The sequence below is a fragment of the Megalobrama amblycephala genome, linkage group LG21 (assembly GCF_018812025.1).
Source record: "Megalobrama amblycephala isolate DHTTF-2021 linkage group LG21, ASM1881202v1, whole genome shotgun sequence".
In the NCBI taxonomy this organism is placed as follows: domain Eukaryota; kingdom Metazoa; phylum Chordata; class Actinopteri; order Cypriniformes; family Xenocyprididae; genus Megalobrama; species Megalobrama amblycephala.
Genome location: NC_063064.1, coordinates 30,405,531 through 30,431,289, shown reverse-complemented (window position 1 = coordinate 30,431,289; position 25,759 = coordinate 30,405,531). Strand labels below are relative to the sequence as shown.

General features: G+C 35.4%; 1 protein-coding gene across 6 annotated transcripts in view; it reads left to right on the top strand.

Annotated features, from left to right (window-relative positions):
* Positions 1–25,759, top strand: part of slmapa (sarcolemma associated protein a) — a 76,120-nt gene that overhangs the window by 33,000 nt on the left and 17,361 nt on the right. For 2 of the 6 annotated variants that reach the window (XM_048172415.1, XM_048172416.1), the window contains exons 4-16: positions 3,798–3,834; positions 6,819–6,881; positions 7,138–7,233; positions 7,361–7,432; positions 7,519–7,659; positions 10,264–10,401; positions 10,473–10,641; positions 10,785–10,835; positions 12,479–12,541; positions 15,042–15,101; positions 15,283–15,357; positions 19,160–19,240; positions 19,531–19,590. In XM_048172415.1, the coding sequence (XP_048028372.1) occupies positions 3,798–3,834; positions 6,819–6,881; positions 7,138–7,233; positions 7,361–7,432; positions 7,519–7,659; positions 10,264–10,401; positions 10,473–10,641; positions 10,785–10,835; positions 12,479–12,541; positions 15,042–15,101; positions 15,283–15,357; positions 19,160–19,240; positions 19,531–19,590 (1,106 nt within the window). Of the gene's footprint in view, positions 1–1,139; positions 1,559–3,797; positions 3,835–6,818; positions 6,882–7,137; positions 7,234–7,360; positions 7,433–7,518; positions 7,660–10,263; positions 10,402–10,472; positions 10,642–10,784; positions 10,836–12,478; positions 12,542–15,041; positions 15,102–15,282; positions 15,358–19,159; positions 19,241–19,530; positions 19,591–25,759 lie in introns of those variants that run through there. The other 4 variants (XM_048172417.1, XM_048172418.1, XM_048172421.1 and 1 more) reach the window with 3 other exon arrangements.

Genomic DNA, 25,759 nt, shown 5'->3' with positions numbered 1-25,759 from the left:
TCGTTATCACCCGATAAAAAAAATTCGGTATATTAAAGCCAATAAATAATGGATTATTTCCTCCAGCTGAGACACTTCTGGTGCGCACTGTTCATCATGATGGTTTTGAATTACTTGAAATATGATTGGAATCACTTTGAACGTGCAGCGCAAGTCTGTCATGTAGGTTACATAAAATTATAATGAGAACACTACTTTAAAAGAATGTTGTGAATTATTTGTACACCGTATTTTAGCACGTTGTTACAGGAAGAATGTATCCACAACGAGAGTTATTCATTCTGACTTAGATCGCTTGTGTGTTCGCATAATTATGCATTTTAAATTTTTATATGCAAGCAAAATTGTCCAATGACTTGTTTGCATTTATTTTGGCATTATTTTTTTATTTTTTTGTTGATAAAGAAAGTTGGCCAAACGAGTGTAAAATTAATTTTAAAACTTACACTGGTTCAAACTAGGCTAATGTACATTTTTGATTTATGTTGAAGTGCTTGGCACATGGCTTTGGTTTTTGGCTCTCAAACATTATATAAAAATTTGTAGGGATGCACAATATATCGGCCACAATATCAGGATTGGCCGATATGTTCATTTTTAATGTTATCCTTATCAACTTTATTTAAAAATAAAGAATTATCTTTATCAGTACCAGCCAAAATTTTCAAATCAGTGCATCCCTAAAAGTTTGTATTTAGATTTATCGGCAAACATATAGGTTATCGGCTTTCAAATATAAAGAAATATCGGTTATCGGTACTGTCCAAAATATTCATATCGGTACATCCTTAAAGATTTAGATTTATCGGGAAATATATCGTTATTGGCTTTCAAATATAAAGAATTATTGGTTATCGGTATCGGCGCATCCCTATAAAATTTGCACATTGTTCACAGTATACATACTATATATACTGCTCTATATGGTGCAGTATGATTTAGTATGGTTGTATGCAGTTCTAAACATAACCTTTGTTTGCGTAACGTGATGTGCCACTGCTATAAGGATGTTTGTGGATCACCATTGCGTAACTCTATTTAGTTATGAACATCCCACAAGCGTTATCTTCCCCCATGTCTGCTGGAATGCTCTCCAACTCGTCGGCTTTGTTTCTTTGCATGAGTTACTGAGCAGATGCCATGGGGCAGACAGCCAGGGGATCAGGTTCTGCTACTATTGTCCCGCCTGAGTTTCACTGCGTATGAAAATTGAAGGCTCTTCAGATCAGTTTGGAGCTCTGAGGGACTTTGGAGTGTTTTATTTCAGAAGAGTTCGGAACTATCACATGACAAGCACTTGAACTTTGACCGCTGCCTGTGGGAGAGGCGTGGATGGTGGTGAACTGTGTGGAGCGGACAGAACTGCGCTGTTTTGGTTTTGCACAAGCGACGAGGATCCAGCCATGTTATCAAGTGGCTAAAGAGAGCATGACAGCATGATCTTCTGCAAAGTGCCTGAAAGAAAATATTAAGACCACAGACATGGAAGTGAAGACCGCCAGACATCTGCTGTGCTGATGGATAGCTTACTATAAAGTCTGCTTTTCCTACGCTTCAGGTAACAAGACATTTACAAAAAGAGGGATCGGCAGCCTTTTGAAGGAATGACGCAGTGCATGTGGGAAAAAATGCTTGAAATGTGAATCACATCCAGCAGGAAATTTTTATATGGGTGTGTTGAGGCCTGAACTATCTCTACTTTTTTCTCTGTACATGTTTTATAATTCACTTATCTGGATAACAGGTGTTTAAGGCTGGTCATTTAATAATTAATGTACTGTGTTTGAACAAGGCCTGAACACACGTTGAATATGTTTTTAAATATATCGGCCACAATATCGGTATCATTTTTAATGTTATCGTTATTGGCCTGATAAGAAAATTTGGCCGATATATTAAAGCAGATTTAAAAAATTGATTTATTTCTTTTTGAGACATGCGCACTGTTCGCAATGATGGTTTTGAATTGCTTGAAATATGATTGAAATCACTTCAGAAAGGAAAATACAGTTAAGTGCAACATGAACAACGCAAGTCTGTCATATAGGCTACATAAAATTATAACACTATAATTGTATGCTTGAGACATGGCTTTTTTTTTGTGAAACTTGGTCATTGGCTTTCAAATGTAAAGAATTATCGGTATCGGCCAAAATTGTAATATCGGTGCATCCCTAAAAATTTGGATTTGGATTTATTGGCCAATATATCGGTTATCGGCTTTCAAAAATAACAAATTATCGGTTATCGGTATTGACCAAAATTGTAATATCGGTGTATCCCTAAAAATTTGGATTTAGATTTATCGGCCAGTATATCGGTTATCGGCTTTCAAATATAAAGAATTATCGGTTATCGGTATCGACCAAAATGTTAACATTGGTGCATCCCTACTTAAGACCCTATGAAATGGCTTAACGAATGCAGTTTACTTTCTTCTGTTGACATATTTCCTGTTCCAACTGGAAGTTGGTGAAGGGTACATTTCAAAGGGCTTGTCCTTCTAAAAGAGCTCATCCTTTCCCACTTTATTCCCTAAAAATTTTGATTTCAATTTATCGGCCAGTATATTGGTTATCGGCTTTCATATATAAAGAATTATCGGTTATCGGTATCGACCAAAATTTTAATATTGGTGCATACCTACTTAAGACCCTATGAAATGGCTTAATGAATGCAATTTGCTTTCTTCTGTTGACGTATTTCCTGTTCCAACTGGAAGTTGTTGAAGGGTACATTTCAAAGGGCTTGTCCTTCCAAAAGAACTCATCCTTTCCCACTTTATTCCCATAGTCATGCGAAACCTGTCAAATATTAGGGAAATCGCAAATTACATGCTTTGAAAACTCATGGAAATGAATACAATTTTAAAGAGCATTTTATTGGACAAAAATGTGTGTGTGTGTATGTGTGTGTATATATATATATATATATATATATATATATATATATATATATATATATATATATATATATATATATATATATATATACATATATATACATATATATATATATATATATATATATATATATATATATATATATATATATATATATAAATATTTTGTTCAGTTACATGTTTATTTTTTTATCTTATCATAAATGTGTGGTCATAATGTTTTGTCATTATGCATGTTTTTCTGATGTTCCTCAAGGTTTATGGATTGTCAGGTGGTTCTCTAGACTTCATTCAGTTAGATTCATTTCACAAAGTCTCAGTGATAGAGCATTTCATATTCTGTTTCTGCCTGTTCTCTTCTTCTCTAGAGTTCAAAGTCCATAGGTATCACTGCTGACCTTTTGAACCCACAGCCTATTTATGTCATTTAAGCATAGGAAACTGGGTTTAAGTGCAGCTTTGCCAACTGGATGGCCGATGTGGCGTGACTTGGCTGGAATCAGTCAGCTGATATCTAATGTTTTGATTAATAGCATGTCTGTGATTTAATAGCTTTGAATTTTTGTCTTAATGAGTTGTTGACTTGTTCCTTTTATGGCCCATATCGCAGTACTGCACATTACCTTATATAATGTTACAAAGGCTGTCATGTTTTGATGGGAGCCAGGGTGATTATAGTTAAAAGCTAAAACTAAGTCAAAAAAAAAAAAAAAAAAAAAAAACGGGTAAATGAAACAAAACCTGTTTCACAAAGTTATAAAAGGGCTGTACTGTAAAAGATTAACAGTGCAAAGTTGGATCGGTTGAGTGCAAATATTTGCACCTAACTTTCCTCATGCATAGTGTCCGTCCCGATCTCTCCATAAACCATTAACAATCTCTTTTTCTCTTCCAGTGTTGTTCCAGCACCACTGCCACTGGCTATTGATAAGGTAAGCGCTCATGACTGTTTTCTTTCATTATGTATGCAGAATGTCAGGTTGTTTTTCTCCAGATTAAACTTGATCATGAATGAATGAGTTCCAGTTCATTATGTTCTGTATAATTGTGTCTTTTGGATGGTGTCATCTCAAAGCAGCTTGTGTTATGATTTCCAAGTCCTTGCTGTTGCTAAAGCCTTGAATTGACACCAGCAAGCATTATGTGCTGCTATCTGAGGTTTCCATGTGGCTCTTTCCGTATGGTGTATTTGTGAACAATCCTGGAGGAGGTCCAGATGAAGTTAGATAATGCAGTTATCCTCTCATGCCATCCTCTGTGTGGGATGCCTCTGTGGAGCTTTAATAGGGAACAATTTATTTGTGTGGCGAATCATTCCCGGCAGTGCACAGAGGTGTCTTTCTTTAAAAGTTTTAAATATATTTTCATGCTTAATCACATTAGTGCTTAAACAGAAATCTAATAGCATCTTTCTCTTAATGCTTTTTCCATCAAGTTGGAAAATTTTGTCATTTATTACTCACCCTCATGCCGTTCCACACCCGTAAGACCTTCGTTAATCTTCAGAACACAAATTAAGATATTTTAGTTGAAATCCGATGGCTCAGTGAGGCCTGCATAGGGAGCAATGGACACTTCCTCTCTCAAGATCCATTAATGTACTAAAAACATATTTAAATCGGTTCATGTGAGTACAGTGGTTCAATATTAATATTATAAAGCGACAAGAATATTTTTGGAGCGCCAAAAAAAAAACTAAACGACTTATTTAGTGATGGCCGATTTCAAAACACTGCTTCATGAAGCATCGGAGCATAAATGAATCAGTGTGTCGAATCATGATTCAGATCGCGTGTCAAACTGCCAACGGCTGAAATCACGTGACTTTGGCGCTCCGAACAGCAGATTCGACACACTGATTCATTTGTGCTCTGATGCTTCATGAAGCAGTGTTTTGAAATCGGCCATCACTAAATAAGTCGTTATTTAGTTTTTTTGGCGCTCCAAAAATATTCCCTTCGCTTTATAATATTAATATTGAACCACTGTACTCACATGAACCGATTGTTTTTAGTACCTTTATGGATCTTGAGAGAGGAAGTGTCCATTGCTCCCTATGGAGGCCTCACGGAGCCATCGGATTTCAACTAAAATATCTTCTTTTGTGTTCTGAAGATTAACGAAGGTCTTACGGGTGTGTAACGGCATGAGGGTGAGTAATAAATGACAGAATTTTCATTTTTGGGTGAACTAACCCTTTAACCTAGCACGACTTTGAGCTAGACTGTGTACTTTCTTTGTATAACAGTTCTATCTAATAACGTATTATTACGTTATATTAACGTTACGTTATATTACGTTATATTAACGTAATATTAGACCGTTAAACAGATCGCAAACTAATGAAGACGGAGAATGCGAGCACTGTGTGCTCAGGCTCTGACTGAGTTGTTCTCAGTGCCGTCAAAATAAGTCACAACAAGCAGCGCAGCTAATGTCACTACAGAGTTCCTATTGGCGGTGCGAAAGCAACTAGGAAAATGGCCCTAGGGGAACATTTGTTCTCTGGGAACCACCCTGGTTGCTAACTAAGTTAGTAAAACAGCTTTGAGAAAGCCCCCTATTATTATTATTATATGCATATGTTTACTTTTTTAATTTAAAGAAGAAACCAAACCAATGTATAGTTGACATTTGAGGCTTAATGTTATAGAAAAGCAATAAAAAAAAAATCAGGAAGAGTGTTTTCAGCTTGTTTTTTTATTATTACATAAAAATATGGCATGCAGTTGCTTCAAACAATGGTATAAAGCTATTCAAAACATTATTCAATGTAATTGTGATAATCGTAATTATTAATCGCAATTACAATTTCAAGGGAATAATCAACAATTATGTTTTTTGTCATAATCGTGCAGCCCTAGTTTAAAATAACTGTTTTCTATTTGAATATATTGTAAAATGTAATATATGTGATCAAAGCTGAATTTTCAGCATCATTCCTCCAGTCTTCAGTGTCACATGATCCTTCAGAAATCATTCTAATATGCTACTCAAACATTTCTGATTGTCATCAGTGTTGAAAATAGATTTTGTCTAAACTGTGATAAGTTTTTTTTCAGGATTCTTTAATGAATGATACATTCAAAAGAACAGCATTTATTTAAAATAGAAATCTATTAGTAACATTCTGTTTTTACTGTCACTTTTGATCAATTTAATGTGTCCTTGCTGAATAAAAGTATTAATTTCAGTCAAACAACAACAACAAAAATCTGATCCCAAACTTTTGAACGTTTTTGGGAGTGTTTCAAATTCAGTTATAACTCGGGCAGATGGATTAGGAAAAACAATCAGCAAATGACATCAGTGTACTGATGGGGCCTGCAGAATGATGACATCATCTGCATCTGTGATGAAAAAAATCATGCATATGTAAATCATTACATCACCACTCTGAACCTCTATCTGTTTCAATGAAGATGGTGTAGAAAGACTGGCGTCCCCCTTAAACCCCATGAATGCAGACCTGTCAATGTCACGTCCATTTCTAGATGCATATAGCGCTTCTATATCCGACAGCAGCATCTGACACTGTCAATTCAAAAATACTCTTTCCGACTTTCTCTCTGCTGTGGGAGTGTCTCGTCATGTGGATTTAATAAATGTAACTCAACTTGAGTCACGATTTCACTATTTGGATCATTGTGGTTACAATATGAGGAACAAGGACCCTATTCAGCTAGACTGGGTTAATTCAAGGTTATTTTCCAGTTTTCACCTTTTCAAAAGATGTCGTTTTAGTTTCTCTTGGTGAGACTGAAAACTGCTTTTGACTGTGATGATTCAGATGCATCAAGGACAACATGTGAAAAGATGCTCAATAGATTCAAGGCGTTTCGTTGAAGCACACAGACCTGTGGTTGTGCAGAGATTTATTTATTTTTTTCACTATTTTTTTCTTTCTGTCATGCAGGTGTCCGCAAATACACCCAGTATGTATTCTCAGGAACTGTTTCAGCTCTCCCAGTACCTGCAGGTATGGAACAACACTGACCTCTACAGGCCATCTGCAGACATTAAGTGTCAAAATGCAAAGATGAGATGTTTGTCCATTTTATGTACTGGCCTTAAAATGTAATATACAGTATTAAAGGCACAATATGTAAGATTTTTGCAGTAAAATATCCAAAAAACACTATTTTGTTCAGTTTGTTCAGAAAATCATGAAATGTTGAACAGTAGTGTATATATTAGAGATCAGATAATGTTGATGTTCTGTTTGTGTCCTTCAGGAGGCCTTACACAGAGAACAGATGCTGGAGCAGAAGTTGGCCACTCTGCAGAGGCTGCTGGCCAGCACACAGGAAGCATCAGAGAGCAGCTGGCAGGTACATCACACATCGCAATTAAAGAGGAGTCAATTATTAATTATTCAATACAGATGCATGTTTAGTAGTGCTCAGAATATGTAATACTTATGACATGATAACAAGGCCTGTTTATTGGTCTTTACAGGCTTTAATCGATGAAGACCGGTTACTCTCTAGATTGGAGGTGATGGGGAATCAGTTGCAAGCATATTCAAAAGTAAGGCCCGTGTCTGCTTTGAGTATTTGGAATATGCGCTCTCAGAAGTAGAGTTCCTGTTGCATCACTACATGCTGTCTCCTCAGAACCAAACGGAAGACGGTATCCGAAAGGAGCTTGTAGCCTTAACAGAGGACAAACACAATTACGAGACGACAGCCAAAGAGTCCCTGAGGCGGGTCCTTCAGGAGAAAATCGAGGTGGTCAGAAAACTGTCTGAGGTCGAGGTAATAAATAAAACATCTTTTATTGATTATGCAAAAATGAAGGAGCCATTTTAAAACTGATATTTATGATCTTAATACCGAATTGGAACACGCGGTTTCATTTACCACACACACACTGAGGCACGCGTGACGCTCGCGGAGAGAAAAGAGAGTCAGTTCGTGAGCATTTCATTTAAGAAAAAACTATCAGCATATCATAAACGCACAGAAACTCAAAGGTCACGGCAACCTGTCAAAATAAAAGTTTAAAAGTAATTGTGAAAGAAATGTATTATTGTTGTACAGTAGAATTTAGCTATGTCTCAATGTAATAATAATAATACTAACACTAATAATAATAGTAATAAGGAATCATAATTTTTAAGGAATAATCAAATTTTTTCTACCATTTTTTTTTTTAATTTTAGCAGTTGTGCAGCACTTTGTTTGACAAAAAAGTTTAATATCATATGATTAGTAGATAAATGAAATTGTTTTATGCCTTCATTTGATTGCCAGAAAAATTAAAGTACACAACACAATTTCTGAAAAACAAACATTTCATAGAAATGTTATATATATAATATATATATATTTATATATATTTATATTTATACCTTGGTCTGTTTAAATACTCGATTCTGATTGGCTGGAAGGTGTGCAGTAAAACCGTTTAATGCACAGGTAGTTCCAGTCTGTTTGATTAGAGATCAAAATTAATCCGCCACTATAAACATTGGTAACCATAGTAACACAGTTACGCTTGCAAACTGAGTGAGAGACGTATATGAAAGTGCTTATTTAGGTAGGCTAAACGGATGATTTCTGCATATCGTTTCATTTGTATGGTGAATATGGCAATTTTGAGAAATGGGTCCAGGCACAAGATGGAATAGAAGACTTGGAGAAGATGCTGAATGACAAAAAGCGGCGCAAAGAATTAACACCGGCAGAGCTAGATAGAAGACGACAAAGATGAGGTCAATACGAAAAAGACAAGGGCAGTTAACACTTTTAGTGACTTTTTGCGCCAAAGACACAACAATTGTGATGTCGAGACCTACTCTGCTTCTCTTTTAAATGAGACATTGCGGGAGTTTTATGCCTATGTTCAGTCTACCGCTGGACGCGAATACAGTGCTGCAAGTTTGATGTGTCTCAGAGCAGGTATAAACTGTGATTTCTTTTTTTTTCTTTTTTTTTTTTTTTTCATTTAATTTAATGCATTTCAATAAATGTAATGTGTCTTTATATTTATAGTAAAACGGTAGTTAGAGACGCCGGTTTTATTTCACACTCTACATTAATGTAAATAAATGATATGATTAGTTAAAATAAATATTGCCTTTTCACTGTCACTGTGTTGCCTGTCATTCATAAATAATTTTAATAAATTCATTAAAGAATCATTAAGTTAGCCTATGTTATCTAAGTTATATGCTTAAGCAACAAGGGATCTTCAGACTGTAACATAGACTTTAAAGAAGAGACGCACACAGTGCAGGTATCGCGCACGCATCTCTCTCTCTCTGATCTTTCTCTTTCAGTTTTCTGACTCTTTCCTTTAAGAATGAATTTAAATAAATGTGATAATTCATTAAAATAAAAGCAATCCGATGGCTCTACTTTATTTAAAGCGGACGGAGTGCTAGAACTAACGAGCCGTAACTTAAGAAAATAACCGTCATTTTTACCCGTCTGTTAAAAAATTACACTGTAAACATCAGTTACAGCTTTAACTTGTTTTTAACTTGGCAAATAACCAAGGTATAAGCGGTATAATCCACGGCTAGCCATGCATTAAAGGATTTTAATGCACTACGTAGAGGCTTCGCGTCGGGTGGTTCTTCGCCTCTACGTCGTGCATTAAAATCCTTTAATGCACGGCTAGCTGTGGATTATCCCATATATATATATATATATATATATATATATATATATATATATATATATATATATATATATATATATATATATATATATATATATATATATATATATATATATATATATATTATTATATAATTTTTTTTTTTCTCATGAATTCAATCAATTAGACATGCTTTTTGATTATTTACATTTAATTAAATCATTAAAATGAAATTTAATGAGAGAAAACTTAAAACAGAAAACAGAATTTGGTAAAAAAATAAAACTGAATTTAAGAAAAAATAAATAAGACATATTTCATAGGGCCCTAAAAATTACATTTTTGTTGTTCTTTTAATAAATTGTTTTAAATTGTATAGGTTTCATAAATTCAATTAATTAGACATGCTTTTTGATTACTAAAATAGTCTAAAAATACTTGTCAACTAGCAGTCATTAGAGTGTTAGTAGACTATCTGCTAAAGACACATTATTATGATTTATATGGCTTATTAATATAAGTCGCCTAGAAAAATCTTTAGTCAAGGGCAGCCCTAGATTTATTTTAAATGCAGTTAAATTATAGAACAAATGTGTATTTTATTATGTTATATAAAGCAGTATGCAAAACTTAGTCTGTGCATATAGATTTTACCATGGCAGGGGGTTTTAGATGTAAAGCATCATGATCAGTTATATCCATTAGCTGTTTTCCATTATATTTGTTTCAATCAACTGTCTGTTTTTGTGTTGCAGAGGAGCTTGAGTAACACAGAGGACGAGTGCACACACCTGAGAGAGATGAACGAACGCACACAGGAAGAGCTTCGAGAACTCGCCAACAAATACAACGGAGCCGTCAATGAAATCAAGGATCTCACAGAAAAGATCAAGGCATGTCTATCATCACCCACGGTTGCACATTAAACCTGTTAAATTGCTAAACCTGCTACTTATGTGTTTAGTTGGCAGAGGGCAAACACGAGGAGCTCACGCAGAAAGGCCTGAATGAGAAGAAAGAGCTACAGCTGAGGATTGAAGAGATGGAAGAGAAGGAACAGTCGCTTCAGGCTCGAATCGAAGCTCTGCAGGCGGACAACGACTTCACGAATGAGAGACTAACGGCCCTGCAAGGTAAAATACACAATCATGCAGTATTACAGTACTGGACTCTCGATTGAGAACGGTGGAGGTCTGTATCACGGTAACTAAGTAAATGAATGAGGAGGAGCATCTGTCAGTATAGAGCTCAAAATCTTCTCGTTGTCGTTTTCCAGTCCGGTTAGAACAGCTGCAGGAGAAAAGCATAAAGGAAAACAACAGTTTAGGTGAGTTGGAGACGCATGCGTCTGCTAGTGTGCTGCTAACCTTGCATCGCCTCTTTGACTAATTCAGCATGGGAGTTCGCCTTTGGTTGCCTATTTTTCATTTTTTTTTTTTTTTGTTCTGTCCCTCTTTCTGTTTATCCGGCTTTGCTTTCATAACGACCTGTTCTGTCTCGAAGGCCTTGATCTTTTGCACCGAGCATGTGTGTTCATGTCGACACCTGTGTGTTCAGTCTAGGAGTCTTACTTAACATTTTCCCCCCTCATTTGGCTGTTTGTCACTAAGTTATCCCTGTGCACTTGTTTAAATAATCCGTAAACGAGGGAAGTAGTCTGAGGAAAGAGTCTTAGTGTGAGCTGGTTGGCCTGTTTAGTCATTTATACTAGATGCTTTCAAGTCTTTTTGATTGATGATAAAGTTCTGAATGTTAATTCTGCTAGTTGATGTTTAATTGGACACCGTTTGTGTCTATGTAGTCAGTACACAGCAAGGCCACTAGGGTTTAAAACAGAGCCCAGAAATCAAGAATATATATTGCCAAACACATTTCTAGTACTATATTCTCTGGCAGTAATAAGAAGCAGCATCTTCAGAAATGAAACCACTATTCTACTCTTTTGTGGTGCACCACATACCACAAACATCTTGGCAGAAACGTTCCTCTCATTGAACTATCCTTTTATCATTCATTTCCATGAAACGCACTGATTTCAGAAATTATTAGTATAGTGTAGCATGGGTTTTTTGCTTCAGTAAGACCCTTGTATGGAACATCAGCCTGTGCAAAGCCGAAATTGACTGAAAACTTCAAAGATGGTGCCGTTTTGCATCAAAATGTGTGGTTGTTAAACCACAAGTGATGTGCATGACATGATTGTACAGGAAACTGACTTGAAGCTTTTGTAAAAGGGCAGCAAGATGGAAACTATAGGACACATGGGGGGGAAATCCAATTGCTGCTTTTTTTTTTTTTAATAAAATTGCAATTGCAATTTAAAATGCAATGTTTATTATGTATTTATTTTTATTTTCTTAATGAATAGTTACAGGTTTTCTGTGCTTGTTTGCACAGTTTGGGATTAGCAATATGAAAATAATAATATTAATTCAAAAGAGATAAGATACAATAATATTTGAAATACTACTATTGTAATTAACTGCAAAAAAACATGTATTTAAGAAAAATATAATAATAATTGTATTTTACAGTACAACTGTAAAATTACATTGCTAATATTTATGGCTCTTAATTTCTTTGTTTTCAAATGTTAAACCATAGAGCTTTTATTTTGAAGATTTTATTTAGAAGATTCCCAGCTAAATTCAGTATTTCTGCAACTTATCAGAGGTGGAATGATCTGCAAAAACATCATCCTTGATTATCAGACCTCTTTGTCACAGTGTCTGTTCTAGTGGTGACAGGTGAATGACAGGTGTCAGTCAATCTCTTCAGGGCAGTGAGGCGCAGGTCCACGAATAGCTGCAGTCTCCCGTCTGTGTCCTTGTCCCGCCCTCTGCATCTCTGTTCGGTTCCGTCTCGTGTTGTATCCTGTAGATCTGGCTTATGTTTTAATATCATCTGATGCCCCTCGATGTGTGGTCCATTTGCTGTTCATTTAATGGAGGGTTTTTCTTTCTTTGGTAGACCACTTTCTTTTAAAGAGTGGAGGAGACTGCACTTTAATCCAACAGTACATTGAGTGTCAATGTGAGTACACAGCATTCTTTCCAAAGTCTTCCACAGCCATACTAATAAATAATCTTTTTGATGAGCACCAAAGCAGGAAGCAGTTATTGTTATTTTACTCTGTAAAGTGAGGAAGGTGTTAACTATAGAGGGCCTCGGACTGCAACTAATGTTATTTTTAATTTGCAACCAATTTAAAGTCTAATCTCTTTGAAAGCTTGTTTTTGCCACTAAATAAAAAAAGTAACAAGCAATTACGACTATTTATCTCACAATTCTGACTTTTTTTTTAATCAGAATTGCGAGATTTAAACTCTCGCAATTGTGAGTTTTAAAGTCAGACTCGCAATTCTGACTTTTTTTGTTTTTCTCGCAATTGTTTATCACGCAATTCTGACATTATAACTCAAAATTCTGACTTTTTTTCTTGCAATTAAGTTTTTGTCACACAATTCTGACTTTATATCTCACAATTCTGACTTTTTTTATCAGAATTGTGAGATTTAAACTCTTGCAATTGTGAGTTTTAAAGTCAGACTCGCAATTCTGACTTTTTTTGTTTTTCTCGCAATTGTTTATCACGCAATTCTGACATTATAACTCAAAATTCTGACTTTTTTTCTTGCAATTAAGTTTTTGTCACGCAATTCTGACTTTATATCTCACAATTCTGACTTTTTTTTAATCAGAATTGCGAGATTTAAACTCTCGCAATTGTGAGTTTTAAAGTCAGACTCGCAATTCTGACTTTTTTTGTTTTTCTCGCAATTGTTTATCACGCAATTCTGACATTATAACTCAAAATTCTGACTTTTTTTCTTGCAATTAAGTTTTTGTCACGCAATTCTGACTATTTATCTCACAATTCTGACTTTTTTTTTAATCAGAATTGCGAGATTTAAACTCTTGCAATTGTGAGTTTTAAAGTCAGACTCGCAATTCTGACTTTTTTTGTTTTTCTCGCAATTGTTTATCACGCAATTCTGACATTATAACTCAAAATTCTGACTGTTTTCTTGCAATTAAGTTTTTGTCACGCAATTCTGACTTTATATCTCGCAATTCTGATTTTTTTTCTCAGAATTGCATGATATAAACTTTTTTATATCACACAATTCTGACTGTTTATATCTCGCAATTCTAAGAAAAAAAGTCAGAACTATGAGATAAAATGTTGCAATTACCATTTTTATTTCATGGCAGAAACAAGCTTCCAAGCCACTTTTGGCGATAATAGGGGAAAAATTTGCCTGCGTCTATATACCGTTCATGAAATATCATCTTGCGAGGTAGCGTTTTTAGAGTGCGCGCCAATGTTTCTTGAATCTTTCCATGTTGTACACGCAAATGCGGTGTGAACAAATGACTCTTGTGAAGTGATTCTTTTTAGTAAGTAATTAAAACAATTCAGAGTTTGAATCAGACTCAGTGACTCTGTGGTTGATTCAGAATCGTTATTGATTTCACAAATGGATCTATGAATCATTTTGAACCGAGAGCCATTACAGTTATTTGTACATTCGGATAAACAGACTTATTCAGATGTCGTTTTATTAAAGATGCATATTCACAACAGACTTTTATTGTAATAAAATAATAAATGGTGTTTTAAAAAACAAATCCAAGTATTTTAGAAAAATATTATTGGTTATTTTCTAGCATAGTGAAGCCCAATTGTAAGGTTGAATTGACTGTAAAGTGGTCAACTTTTTTTGTGCGTTTTTAATGGGAAGAAATATGCAACCATCTATATCAAGTGATTTTGCAATTTGGATGCTAAAAACATGTTTTGGTGTTGACTCTCTAGTTCACAGTATTTTTTTAAGCTCCTCCAAAGCTCCAAATCTTGTGAAATTCCATCTTATTTTCTTGACATTAATCTAAAATATTGTTTGTCGTATGCTTTGATTTGTATTTGATCTCAAGTTAGTTTTACTTTGTAGATCTTCCTTAAACAAAGTTGAAAATTATGTTGCTGTTTTATGTATATTTAGCAATAAGGTTTGAGAAGCCGTGCTATATGTGAATATATTACACTATATTGCAGAACGGAGTGACCTCGAGTGCGTTCAGGGTTCGGTATTGGCTCTATCTGTTGTGTAATGTTGAATCTGTTTGTCTACAGCTAATCATAAACACTCCATGAGATTCATATAGTCTCCTAGCACATAAGTAAATATCCTCGACATGGATTCTTAACGAAAACACTCTGCATGCCATCTGTTCTCACTTCACCTCCAGCTGACCTGGTTTTTCTCTATTCCCGGGGATTTTCACTCTCACCAGCATGCGTTCTGAGGTCTATGAGCTTCACCTGACGCTTTACATGTGTCATTTTTGCTTTGTTCTGTATGTATGGGGAATACTACAAATGCGGTTTTGTTGCTGCTGATAATGTGTTCAGTTGGGCTGCATCAGTGTCCTTTAATAACTGAGATTTGATATTTAATAGTTGCATCAGACTTGATTTAGTGACCATGAAGAGACTTATACTGACATGACATTTCTCTTCTCTAACCAGCGGTGAGGCAGCTGAAGGAAGCTGTGGACTCATCCATTAACAAGCTGTCTAACTTTGACGGTAAGCGTGTGGATTGTTTTATTTTTTTAATTAATTGATTTGTAAAGGCCTTTTCACACTATGTATTGTTCACTCATTTATTTGATATAATTTTTGTTGACTCAAGAACAGTTTGTGTGCCCTGTCAGAAAATACTACTTGAGAAGAGACCTGTAAATGTTTTTCTTGTTTTATTCCACAGAGGTCATTGATGCACATCTTCAGAATAACCAGACGACAGTGGACAACAGCTTGGCCAGTCCAGACAGGCTTAAAGGTATCGTCACTTCAGTCAAGTTTCATCAAGTCTGTTTCTTTCTAGATAAAGCTAGTTTTGAGAGATCTGTCACATTACATTATGATGCAATATGATGGCAATGTTTTCACCCCTGGCCTCCATTTAAAACCAAATTAAACAACTGCAGTCTCTGGGTGACAGGAATGAACATTACAGTTATTTTTAGCATCGTCAAAGAGCGTGACCGGGTCAGGGTCATTACCGTACTGTTTCATCACATCTTCAGTTATGTTTTAGCTATCTGTCTATTATTATTACTACTATTATTATTGTTGTAAATAATAATAAGAGTTGAAAAGCTTTTTTTTTTATTGTAAAATGTTTAAATCCATTCCGAAAGATAACAATAGCAAAGAAAACAAACTGTTTGCTGTAACGTTTTCATTTGTAATTTAACTTGTAGTTTAAATCCTTTCTGCCTAATAATAATAATAATAATAATAATAATAATAATAATAATAATAGGTAAAAAAAAAGAACTATTTGTTGTAACTTTTTCTTTAGTTACAGTTTGAAATATTAAAACCAATTCAACTTACCTTGCTCCCTTATTTTGTCATTAAAATAGTGTTTTAATTGTTTTAAATCATGCAAACATGATTTAAAACATGCATTAAGTTATACTAGCTAGTTTACTGCTGCATCAAATTCTAATGATCATGGATTGGATCCATTTAACATTCAGCGGGCCTACATAAACATAAATACAAGAGAACAAAGATACATATGAAATAAACAGTGCTTTTAGGTAGCTTTAACAGTTTTCAGGTACAAAAATATATAAAATAACACTGCATATTCTTCACCGTATAAATAAAATCCATACATTATTATTACATTGCAGTGTTTCCCATACATTGACTAGACTGTGGCGGCCCGCCACATTCTAATTTGTCCTGCCACAGCCTCAAAATGAAACGGAAATTAGGCTTGTCGCGATATTTAAATAGCCGTCTGATAATTGCGCTCTTTCATATGGCAAAAGTGGGAGTCATAGAGCAAAAGAAATAGACTAGCTCCAATTAAGTTTTCGTGCACTATATTCAAACTCATCTGAAGCCATTTCATAGCTTCATGTGAGGGACAGAAGAATATGTGCATCGTTAAATTTAAGTTCACGGAAACTCGTCTTCCCTCCGCTGCAGCTGTCAATCATTCGCATCTGCGCACTGCGATTCCATATTGTTTCAAGCACATCATTCTGCACCTGGGATGCGCATAAGCGGTTTGTGCTGCTGTTTTTAAGCGTTTCATATTATCATGGTTTTGCACACTGAAAGATTATTAATAGCCTATTTTGTTCTGTCGTATCTATAGCTTGTTGCCCCATCAAAAATCTGCACAATACATTTAAAATAAATGTCTTTTAATCTTACATTAATATAAATACATATAATTTTTACATATAAATCTAATATAATTATATATTTTTTTCATTTCGTAATACAAATAGTAATTTTAAACTTTTTATTAACATTTGGAATTTATAAAATTACTGTGCAAGGTTTTTTCAAAAATTAGGCCAGCATAATTTTTGCTGCTGAATTATATAGTCATCTAGTTTTTATTTATTTATTGGTCAGTTTATGATTATATATTTTTAATCATTTGTTGTTTTTCTCTATAATGAAGTAGTGTGTTTAGTGCATTCTGGATTGTCAATGAGTGACCATTAGTTGCACAAATACAGATGTATAGATACAGGCCCTCACTAATAAATTAATTCAACAAAGGTAACCTCTTTTGCTACATATTTTTTAATGGTTTAAATTTATACTCTACATGTTTGACCACTTATGAACTATCATTTAGCCTACTATATGTTGTGTATGTGACTAATGTGCCCTACCATCACCAATAAATAAATTACTTTTAAAGTACAAAATTGTTTACAAGAGAACAAGTTTCTTCATTGATCTAATCACTTAAATTTTGGTCTCAGAATGCACCAGATTTATGCATTTAAATTTAAAACGTACAAAAATTCCCCCCCCTAGAGGGACCGATGTCCACCCACCTCAGTCTCACAAAATCTTGTGGGAAACACTGCATTGAGACTTAGCTAAATTCTGCTGTACAACAATAATATATTTTCGAGTTAAACTGAACTTTTATTTTGACGGGTTGCCATGAAGACCATTAAGTTTCTGTGTTTATGATATGACTATAGATTTTCTCAAATGTAATGGTAAAATGCTCATGAACTGACTCTGGAGATGAAGTTCATGCATTCATGTCCTCATATAGTGAGGTGACAGAGGCTGAAAAACACATGCTTGTGTGTGAGGTAAATGAAACATTCATTCATACAGAACATGCTGGATTCATATTTAAATAGTCTTTTTGTGGCTTAATATTCACAGACACTAGTCTGTATCGCGATTTGATTCAAGTCTACTGACCTACTTTTTATTTATTCATCAACTTTGGCAAATTCCGTGTTATACAGTAAATTCCGTTTTTATGACTGGATTCCGCGATTACGTCCCCTTTTTCTGTGTTCCGGAAATCGTGGGACCCTATGCATATTAATCCTTATGAAAGTTACAAAAGTTATTTAGTCAAGAGTAGTTTATTTATTTATTTATTTTGTCCTTTGTTTGATTAACATTAAAACGCAGACAGCAGGAATATTTGATCATGGATTAATCTTGGATTATGCAACAGACATTATACAGCTCAGTGCCTTCATGCAGTTAATAAACCATCAGTTTGTTATATCTGCCTTTTTCATGCTATAGCCAATATGGCCATGGTTGTAAATTGTAAAATAAAAAACAACCGATAAAAAATCGGCAGCCGATACTTTTTGTAACTTTTTTTTTGTTTGCTATTAAAAATGTTTAAATCCATTCCGCCTATAACCCCCTTAATCAATGCAGAAAAAAATGAGTAGATCCGCTCTGGACCAGGTTGTGACCTCATGAAAGCTGCCTCATTGTGCTGAGAGATGCAGATGACGAGGTGGCATTTAGACCTTGACCCCGTCATCATTGTGACATCTCTGTGTCCAGCTATTGACCCCCTCAATCCCTTCAGATTAGAGACTAAGATTACGGCCACACGGATAAGACCATTATTCACTGATCATCTATTATCTGACGACATCATTTTGTTTTTCTCCCATCAGTCCCATTGAGTCACCATTCGCTACATTGAGTTCAAAAGATCTATCATGTGATATAACAGCAGGAAGGGTGATTTTTAAGGTCATATATTGATTAAATGTTTGTGCAATGTTTGGCCTGATGTCTGAGAGCAATGAAAATATCTAGACCGCATTTACTGATTTACATTTCTAAGTACTGAAAATTTGAAGTGCAATTCAATAATATCAGATGATGCAGTATTTGTGGCATGCACATGTTGCCCGAAGGTTTTCTTTAGACCGCCGTCACCTCCCCCTGTTCAAACCCCATTTATAACTCATTTTAGTCCACATGGAGATTACTGCAGCACAAAACAAAAGTAGCAACTAGTTTAGCATGTGACTGTATGTCCATTTTGAAGCACAGGTCACTCAAATGACCATGTGTGGGCATTAACTACCACCAGCCAGAGAGGACGAACTACAGGGGGCTCATTTACTGCCTGCTATTGTAGATAAAGAGAAATTGAGTCTTATATATTAACAGCCTACAAACGCACTCCTGTTTAGATTAGGAAATTGAACTGGAGAGCCTGGTAAATTTATAATCGCTGTCATTTTTGTTGTTTTAATGTAGTGTTGAGTTGTGTCCCCCCTCTTCTCTAAGTGGTTTGTTCCGCTCTGCCTTCATAGAAAACCAAATAGACGCTAAAGAGTGTGATATGTCAGATACTCTGAGCCCCAGCAAGGACAAAAGCAGTGACGACACATCAGGTATGTAAAACATGAGTGTGTTTTTAATGTATGAATTGCTGTTTTGGTTTCTACTGCTTTTAATTTATACATCCCACTTTTTTCCAATTTTTTTAAAAGGGCTATTTCATTTTTAGTTCCAAAATATAATAAATTATATGAAAAGCTTACTTTTTATATACTTTTATATCATTTATTTTTTCAAACTATCCCTTTTTCATTCATTTTTTTTTCTTTTGTTTATTTCTTTTTCATTCTGTAATGTTTTTGTTCTTTTTTCTTTCACTCGTTCCCTCATTCCCTCATTCCAGACGGACAGATGGATGAACAAGAACTGAACGAGCCCCAGAACAGGGTTTCTCTTCTGAAAGGTAATCCCTCCATTCTTTTGTGTTGAACTTCCCTGTCTGAAATGCCAGTGCTGATGTGGGTGTGTTTGTGTGATTTGGCTGAACTGGAGTGTTAGTCACCCTCTTTATCTGCACTCATTAGAGGTCAGTGGACTGGTATGTGGCACAACTGTGCAGATTTACAGGGTGTGTTATTCCCCAATGCGACTATATATGGTCTACATCTGCTGGAGGTGACAGCGGTGGGACCCACAAGGTGTTAGTGGTGGGCTTGAGTCGTCCTCTTGGCGTGGAGCTGAACAGGTGTCTCTGCGTCATCTCCCTCCCTCAGATCTTTCCCCTCGTCCCACTTTATGTTCCAGGGGAGGACATTACGGAATGTAAACCAATTACAGCCCAATTAGACACAGAGTACTTTCACAATGTCACGTACAGCTGCTGTTCAGATGTCTGTCAGAAGAAAATGACTGTTGATAGGATCAGGGATGGTTTGAACTGATAAAATGTATCTCTTTTTAGAATTTTTTTTACAGAGTTCTAAATGTGTTTAGTGTTACATTTTCAAACTTTCAAAAGTGATTTAAAGGGATACTCCACCCAATTTACTCACCTTCATGTTGTTCCAAGATGGTATGACTTTCTTTCTTGAATGAAACATTTAAAGAAGATATTTTTTATACAATGGTGGTCAATAGACTCCAATGTTGTATCTTCTTTGGTGTTACGCAGAATTAAGAAAGTCATATAGGTTTGGAACTACATGAGGGTGAGTAAATAATAACAATTTTCATTTTGGGTGGAGTATCCCTTTAAATTACTCTGAAAGTAAGCTTTCCCATTACACATTTAGAACTATGAAATTAAAAAGTGAAAAATTGCTCGTACTACTTGGGATTTGAAGAAAGCATGGACTAAAAAAGACTTGATAAGTCTTATCTGAGGGTGAATGCAACATCCTCAAAATACTCAGATCATCCTAGCAGCTGCATAGTAGGGCTGGGCGATATGGCAAATTTTTTTTTACTGTTTCAGAACGTTTGACATTTTGATTTTTTTTGTTTAACTTAGTCGACTTAAAAACGTAACTACAACATGATTCAATTGACATTCTCTTTTTTTTTAACCATATACTAATATAAAATAAGACAAATGCTAAATATTCCAAAAAGTAATTGCAATAAATAACACCAGTAATAGGCCATTATTAAAAGTAAATGCTTTGTAAAAACAGAAAATAACAGCACCTTTCAGCCTGTCACCATCATGCAAGAAATGTCAAACATACAGTAGTAGTTCTTTACAGGTTTTTGCATTGCATTCAGGCCCGGATTGGCTAATCGGGAGCACTGGGAGAATTCCCGGTGGGCCAGTCAGTTTATTTGGCTTACTCATATTGTAATAATAGTAGGCAAATAATAAAATTTGGCCTATCACTTATGTTATGTTGCTTGCTATGCTATTACACATTGGCCAACAATATTCATTTTTCTGTCCAACTATCTTAACCAAACAGTAAAATGTGATTTTGTAACATGTAACTTTTTTTTTAAACAAACGTAATAGCCTACTTTAATATTTTACTGTAAAGTTGTGCAATTTTGTATGATTTATGGTATTTTGTGTTATTTATTTGCCTCAATTTGTAATAATTTAAGTACATACATTTATATAAAATAGCAAAAATTTAATGTTAAATCCACTTTAATAAAGATCTACATTTCTAAATTTCATTCATAGTGATAGACGTGAAAAATGTGCCTGGGTTTAGTGGACGATTACTGCCATCTACTGGAAAGCAAACGCTTAATGAAATTAAAATTAAAATAACATGAATTTTTAACTACAGCCACTAGATGGCTAGAGAATTAATCAATGGTTCACATTATAAAATCATTATTATAACTATAAAAATAACTCTATATCAAATTTTAGCATTTTTTGTACTATCATTTGTACTATCATGGGTATTTGAAGATATTTTTGAAAAATACAATTATTTACAAGGTTTTAGAGAACAGTGCACTATTGCAGACTTATATACTGAGGTTTTAATTGCATTATTTTAATATAGTCAGTTGTGAATTAAAGTGGGCCGGTCTAAGGCATGAAACTCCAGGGCTGAAAATGAGTCCCAATCCGGCCCTGATTGCATTGAGCTATTTTCCCTATTGTTTTTATGTTTGGCTGTTTCACTCGTGTCTTGCTGCTTTTGCAGCGTCTCACCCATAAAATGGCATTCTAAAAGCGTGGCGGTAAATAAAAAAAAAAAAAAAAAAAAAAAAAAGTTCAACTTGTTTAAAAAAAAAAACTGCCCCCCCCCCCCATTCCACTGCCTGCGTCTCATTTTTTACGCAATAATGCATCTCTTAACAGTTATCGTTGTATTATCAACGTGTAATTGTAACATTTGCTAACATTTTAATTCAAAAACACTTTCTCAATTTAAAAATGATAAAATCGAGGCAAAACATTTAATTCGGAAAAATCTGAAAAATCATCCAGCCCTACTGCATAGCAATATACTGGTATCAGCCCACATTTGCCAAGCACTACGACAGTGAATTTTGCACGGGCAAGCAGAAAATGTAGTTTCTTACATGATAATTGTCACTTGCAGGTGTCAACAATAGAATATTTTTTAAAAAAAACTAATGAATGAATGGTAATAAAATGGGCACAACAGTGGCATATAGCAGAATTTAGCACTAGTATTTCGCTTTCTAATTGTCAGGCTGGCGAGGGGATTTGCCCCCTTCTCATGCGGTTCGTCTCAGATGTCATTGGCTCAATTGTGACTCTCGCCCACACATGTTGAAAATGTCGATCTGCTCTCACCCTGCTGAGTCACACCAGACGGCAGTACATGCAGACATTTGACTCCCACACATTCATTTCCATTAAGGTTTATCTGTAAATGTGCTATATAGTCATACTGCATAACATTCATAATGCATTATTCCATTTGCAGTCCATTTATTTAAACTAAACTACAAAAGCAGTACCTTCAGAAATCATACTATGATGTTAAAGGTTGTTAAGCTCTTGCTGGGGCACCCAAAAAGCCCCTGTTTCCATTTCTGTTTGTAGACTCATTGTCTCTGTGTAGCTTTAGTTTGGCCATGTGTGACTCTAGACTCATATGATACCTACATAATACCTAAATAAGAGATATGACACAGTGGATAATTTTGGAAACTCGTGGTGTGTGTCCATTCAGAATGACGCCATTACTTTAACATTTACCTCATTCATTTTTCTAATTAATCTGTTCGAAACTAATATCTGCTAGCCAATATTTCCCCATGTTTTTCAAATACTGTTAACCAATTAGACAAGTTCTCATAGAACAAAAATGTTGTTCAGACTTGCATCGCGTTTGGTTTAATTCAGTCTAAGTGGGCTCTCGTGATCCCAGTGAGCTCATGTCCTTTAACGGGACGTCAGATAAGGAGCACTGGCTCTTGTTAAATGGATCAGGGAGGAAGTTCCAGTTTCAGCACCTCATTGTTTGTGGGCACTCTTGATGAAGTGTAGTGCGTGCCAGGCAGACTCAGAGGCGGCCAAGACGAGAGTGACGTGTGCTGCCACCTCTGAGGATCATTAGAGTCATTTTTTGCCTTTTTCTTCCTTTTATTTTTTGTGTTTGATTAAAGGGGGGCTATTCTACCATCTATTATTCCTAAACACCAGTAGGACTAATGATGTAACTGTTGTAGGAAAGTCACGCTAACTGTTTGGTCCAAAACAAAAACCCACTAGCAACATAAGTGGACTTCAGACCTCGGACCTGTACGTTAGGTCACATTGCCGAATACTCAATATGCATTGATATTTAAATGTAGCCTGTCATATTTTAATGTGCTAATATGCAAAAATTATTTTGCATAAAGTGAATTAATTTAGTAATACAACCAAGGGAAGTTAACTCTTTATCTCCCATTAAATCAATAGTTCTCAACCTTTTTGACTCCAGTGACCAAACTTTAGTTAGTGTGTAATGTTGCCATGCCGTCATTTTACACCAGACTGCTTCACAAACGAGGGTCAATTCAACGCTGGATTTGCACAAAAGATGAACATGACGGCACATGCTAGTGGATGAGTTGAATCAACTCCACAGCAACTGCATAAATTTATCCACTAACCATTCAGAAACGTCCAGACAATCTCAAATTTTGGCTGCATGAGATTCTCTAGCTTTGTTGTTGTTGAGCAACCGAAGCGTGAGCTGTTAAAGCTCCGCCCTCTTCTGGAAAGGAGGCAGGGAGCAGCAGCTCATTTGCATTTAAAGGGACACACACAAAAACGGCGTGTTTTTGCTCACAACCAAATAGAGGCAAATTTGACAAGCTATAATAAATGATCTTTGAGCTGAAACGTCAGAGACACTTTCTGGAGACACCAGAGACTTATATTACATTTTGTAAAGCATTATAGGTATGAATGTTCATGAATGTTTCAATAATGAATTTAAATGATTTATATGATGTTTTTTTTTAACTCACAAAAAGCAATTTCTCAGCAGTTTCTACTCATTTAAATATTTCAAAGCTTGACAATAACATATTTATTATTATATTTATTATAGGAATTTGCATATATTTTACAGAGTTTATTAGTTTCCATGACTTTTCTAAAAATCTCACTTTTAAAAATCCTTAATATATCCAAGTTTCTCACGACAACAAGAACCCTTGTTCTTAAAAATGATATTCAGGGAATTAAGATGTACGCCAGTTTTAATCTTGGTTTTTGCATATATTAAATCATTTTAAGAATTTTTTTTGGACCACTACTGAATCACGACGCCCTGATTTAGAATCACTACACACAGATGTCATGCGTCTGAGAGACAAATATCTTAAGTCGACATCTTAAGCCAGCGTATCAGTTTATTATCAGTTAGCATTCTGCTGTATTTGTTTTGGATCATAACACATTTGCATTTGCTTTCTGATTTGTCCAACAAGCTTTTGCAAAATGTGCCTCTTGGGGGCGCTGTTGAATAGCAATGAAATGCTCTCTTTTGCCACAAGATTGCATCTACACTGAGGAGTCTGGCATGAGTTATTCAATTGCCTTAATGAAGAGTTATCTGCACATATGTAACCTTATATGGCTGTGATACTCAATCTCAGCCATAAAATTCTTTTGAGACGCTCTTGATGAAATCACCGAAGGAGGAGCAGAATGAGATTACACACCATTTTATGCCCCCTCTCATTAAATGAATGGCGCAACTTCAGAAACGACGAGTTCGTTACATCATTTTGCCTGAAAGCAACTCCCTCGCTCGCAGTAAACACCCTTCGTCTGACATCATGACGGATTACCAGTCCTTAAATTAGCACATGACTTCACCGACATCTGTAGAGTGTTCTGAGAGGGGGGTCATTCATCAGTTTATGGTCAGAGGAGGTTTCCCAAAAGCCTGTTGTTACAAGACCACATGAGAGACCAACTGGATGCTCCTCAGAGAGACTGCAGGGGCGCAAATGTACGTTTGCTCAGCATGAAGTCGTATGAGAAAACTCAGTAAAATGTCTAATGTCTCTTTTGCTTGGCCTGGTGCAGGTCATCTCAATGGCCCATTTGTAGATCTTCCATTAGAGCGTGCTCGGTTGCGTAATCGGGCATTAAGTTGTCTATAGTCTGAGGCCGATGCTTTTTAGATGTTCTGTTGTCTTGTTTGATGCATGCCGGGCTGTGCGTGTTGATTCATTCACTGACAGACTGAGCACACAGAAACGCTTTGTGCTTGGAAGACCCTTCACATAATGAATTGATTCTGGTTTGCAGTAATGAAGTTTTAGTGCTTGATGTTTCTGCCCATGTGGTCAAACAGAATCATTTGTGGCTCCCAATGTTTGGACCGAGTTTTGACCCGTCGTGATGGATTGGTCTCACGCTCACAGCTTTGGGCTGTTAGGAAAGCTAAGCAGATGAGAGAAGTGTTTTTAGCACAAATGTTATTTGATATGTCTGCAGTGAAAGGATCAGTTTATAAGGAATTATACATATATATATATATATTTGTTTTTCTGTGCCGCTAGCTTTGCGACCCAGTGTAGCAGCAACATAATGTTTGTTTCAAGCAATTAAATAACAGATAACTGTCTTTAGATATGAGTAAAACCCGATAACGGTAGCTGACACCACATTTTTTATATATTTAAAGTACCTATTCAAT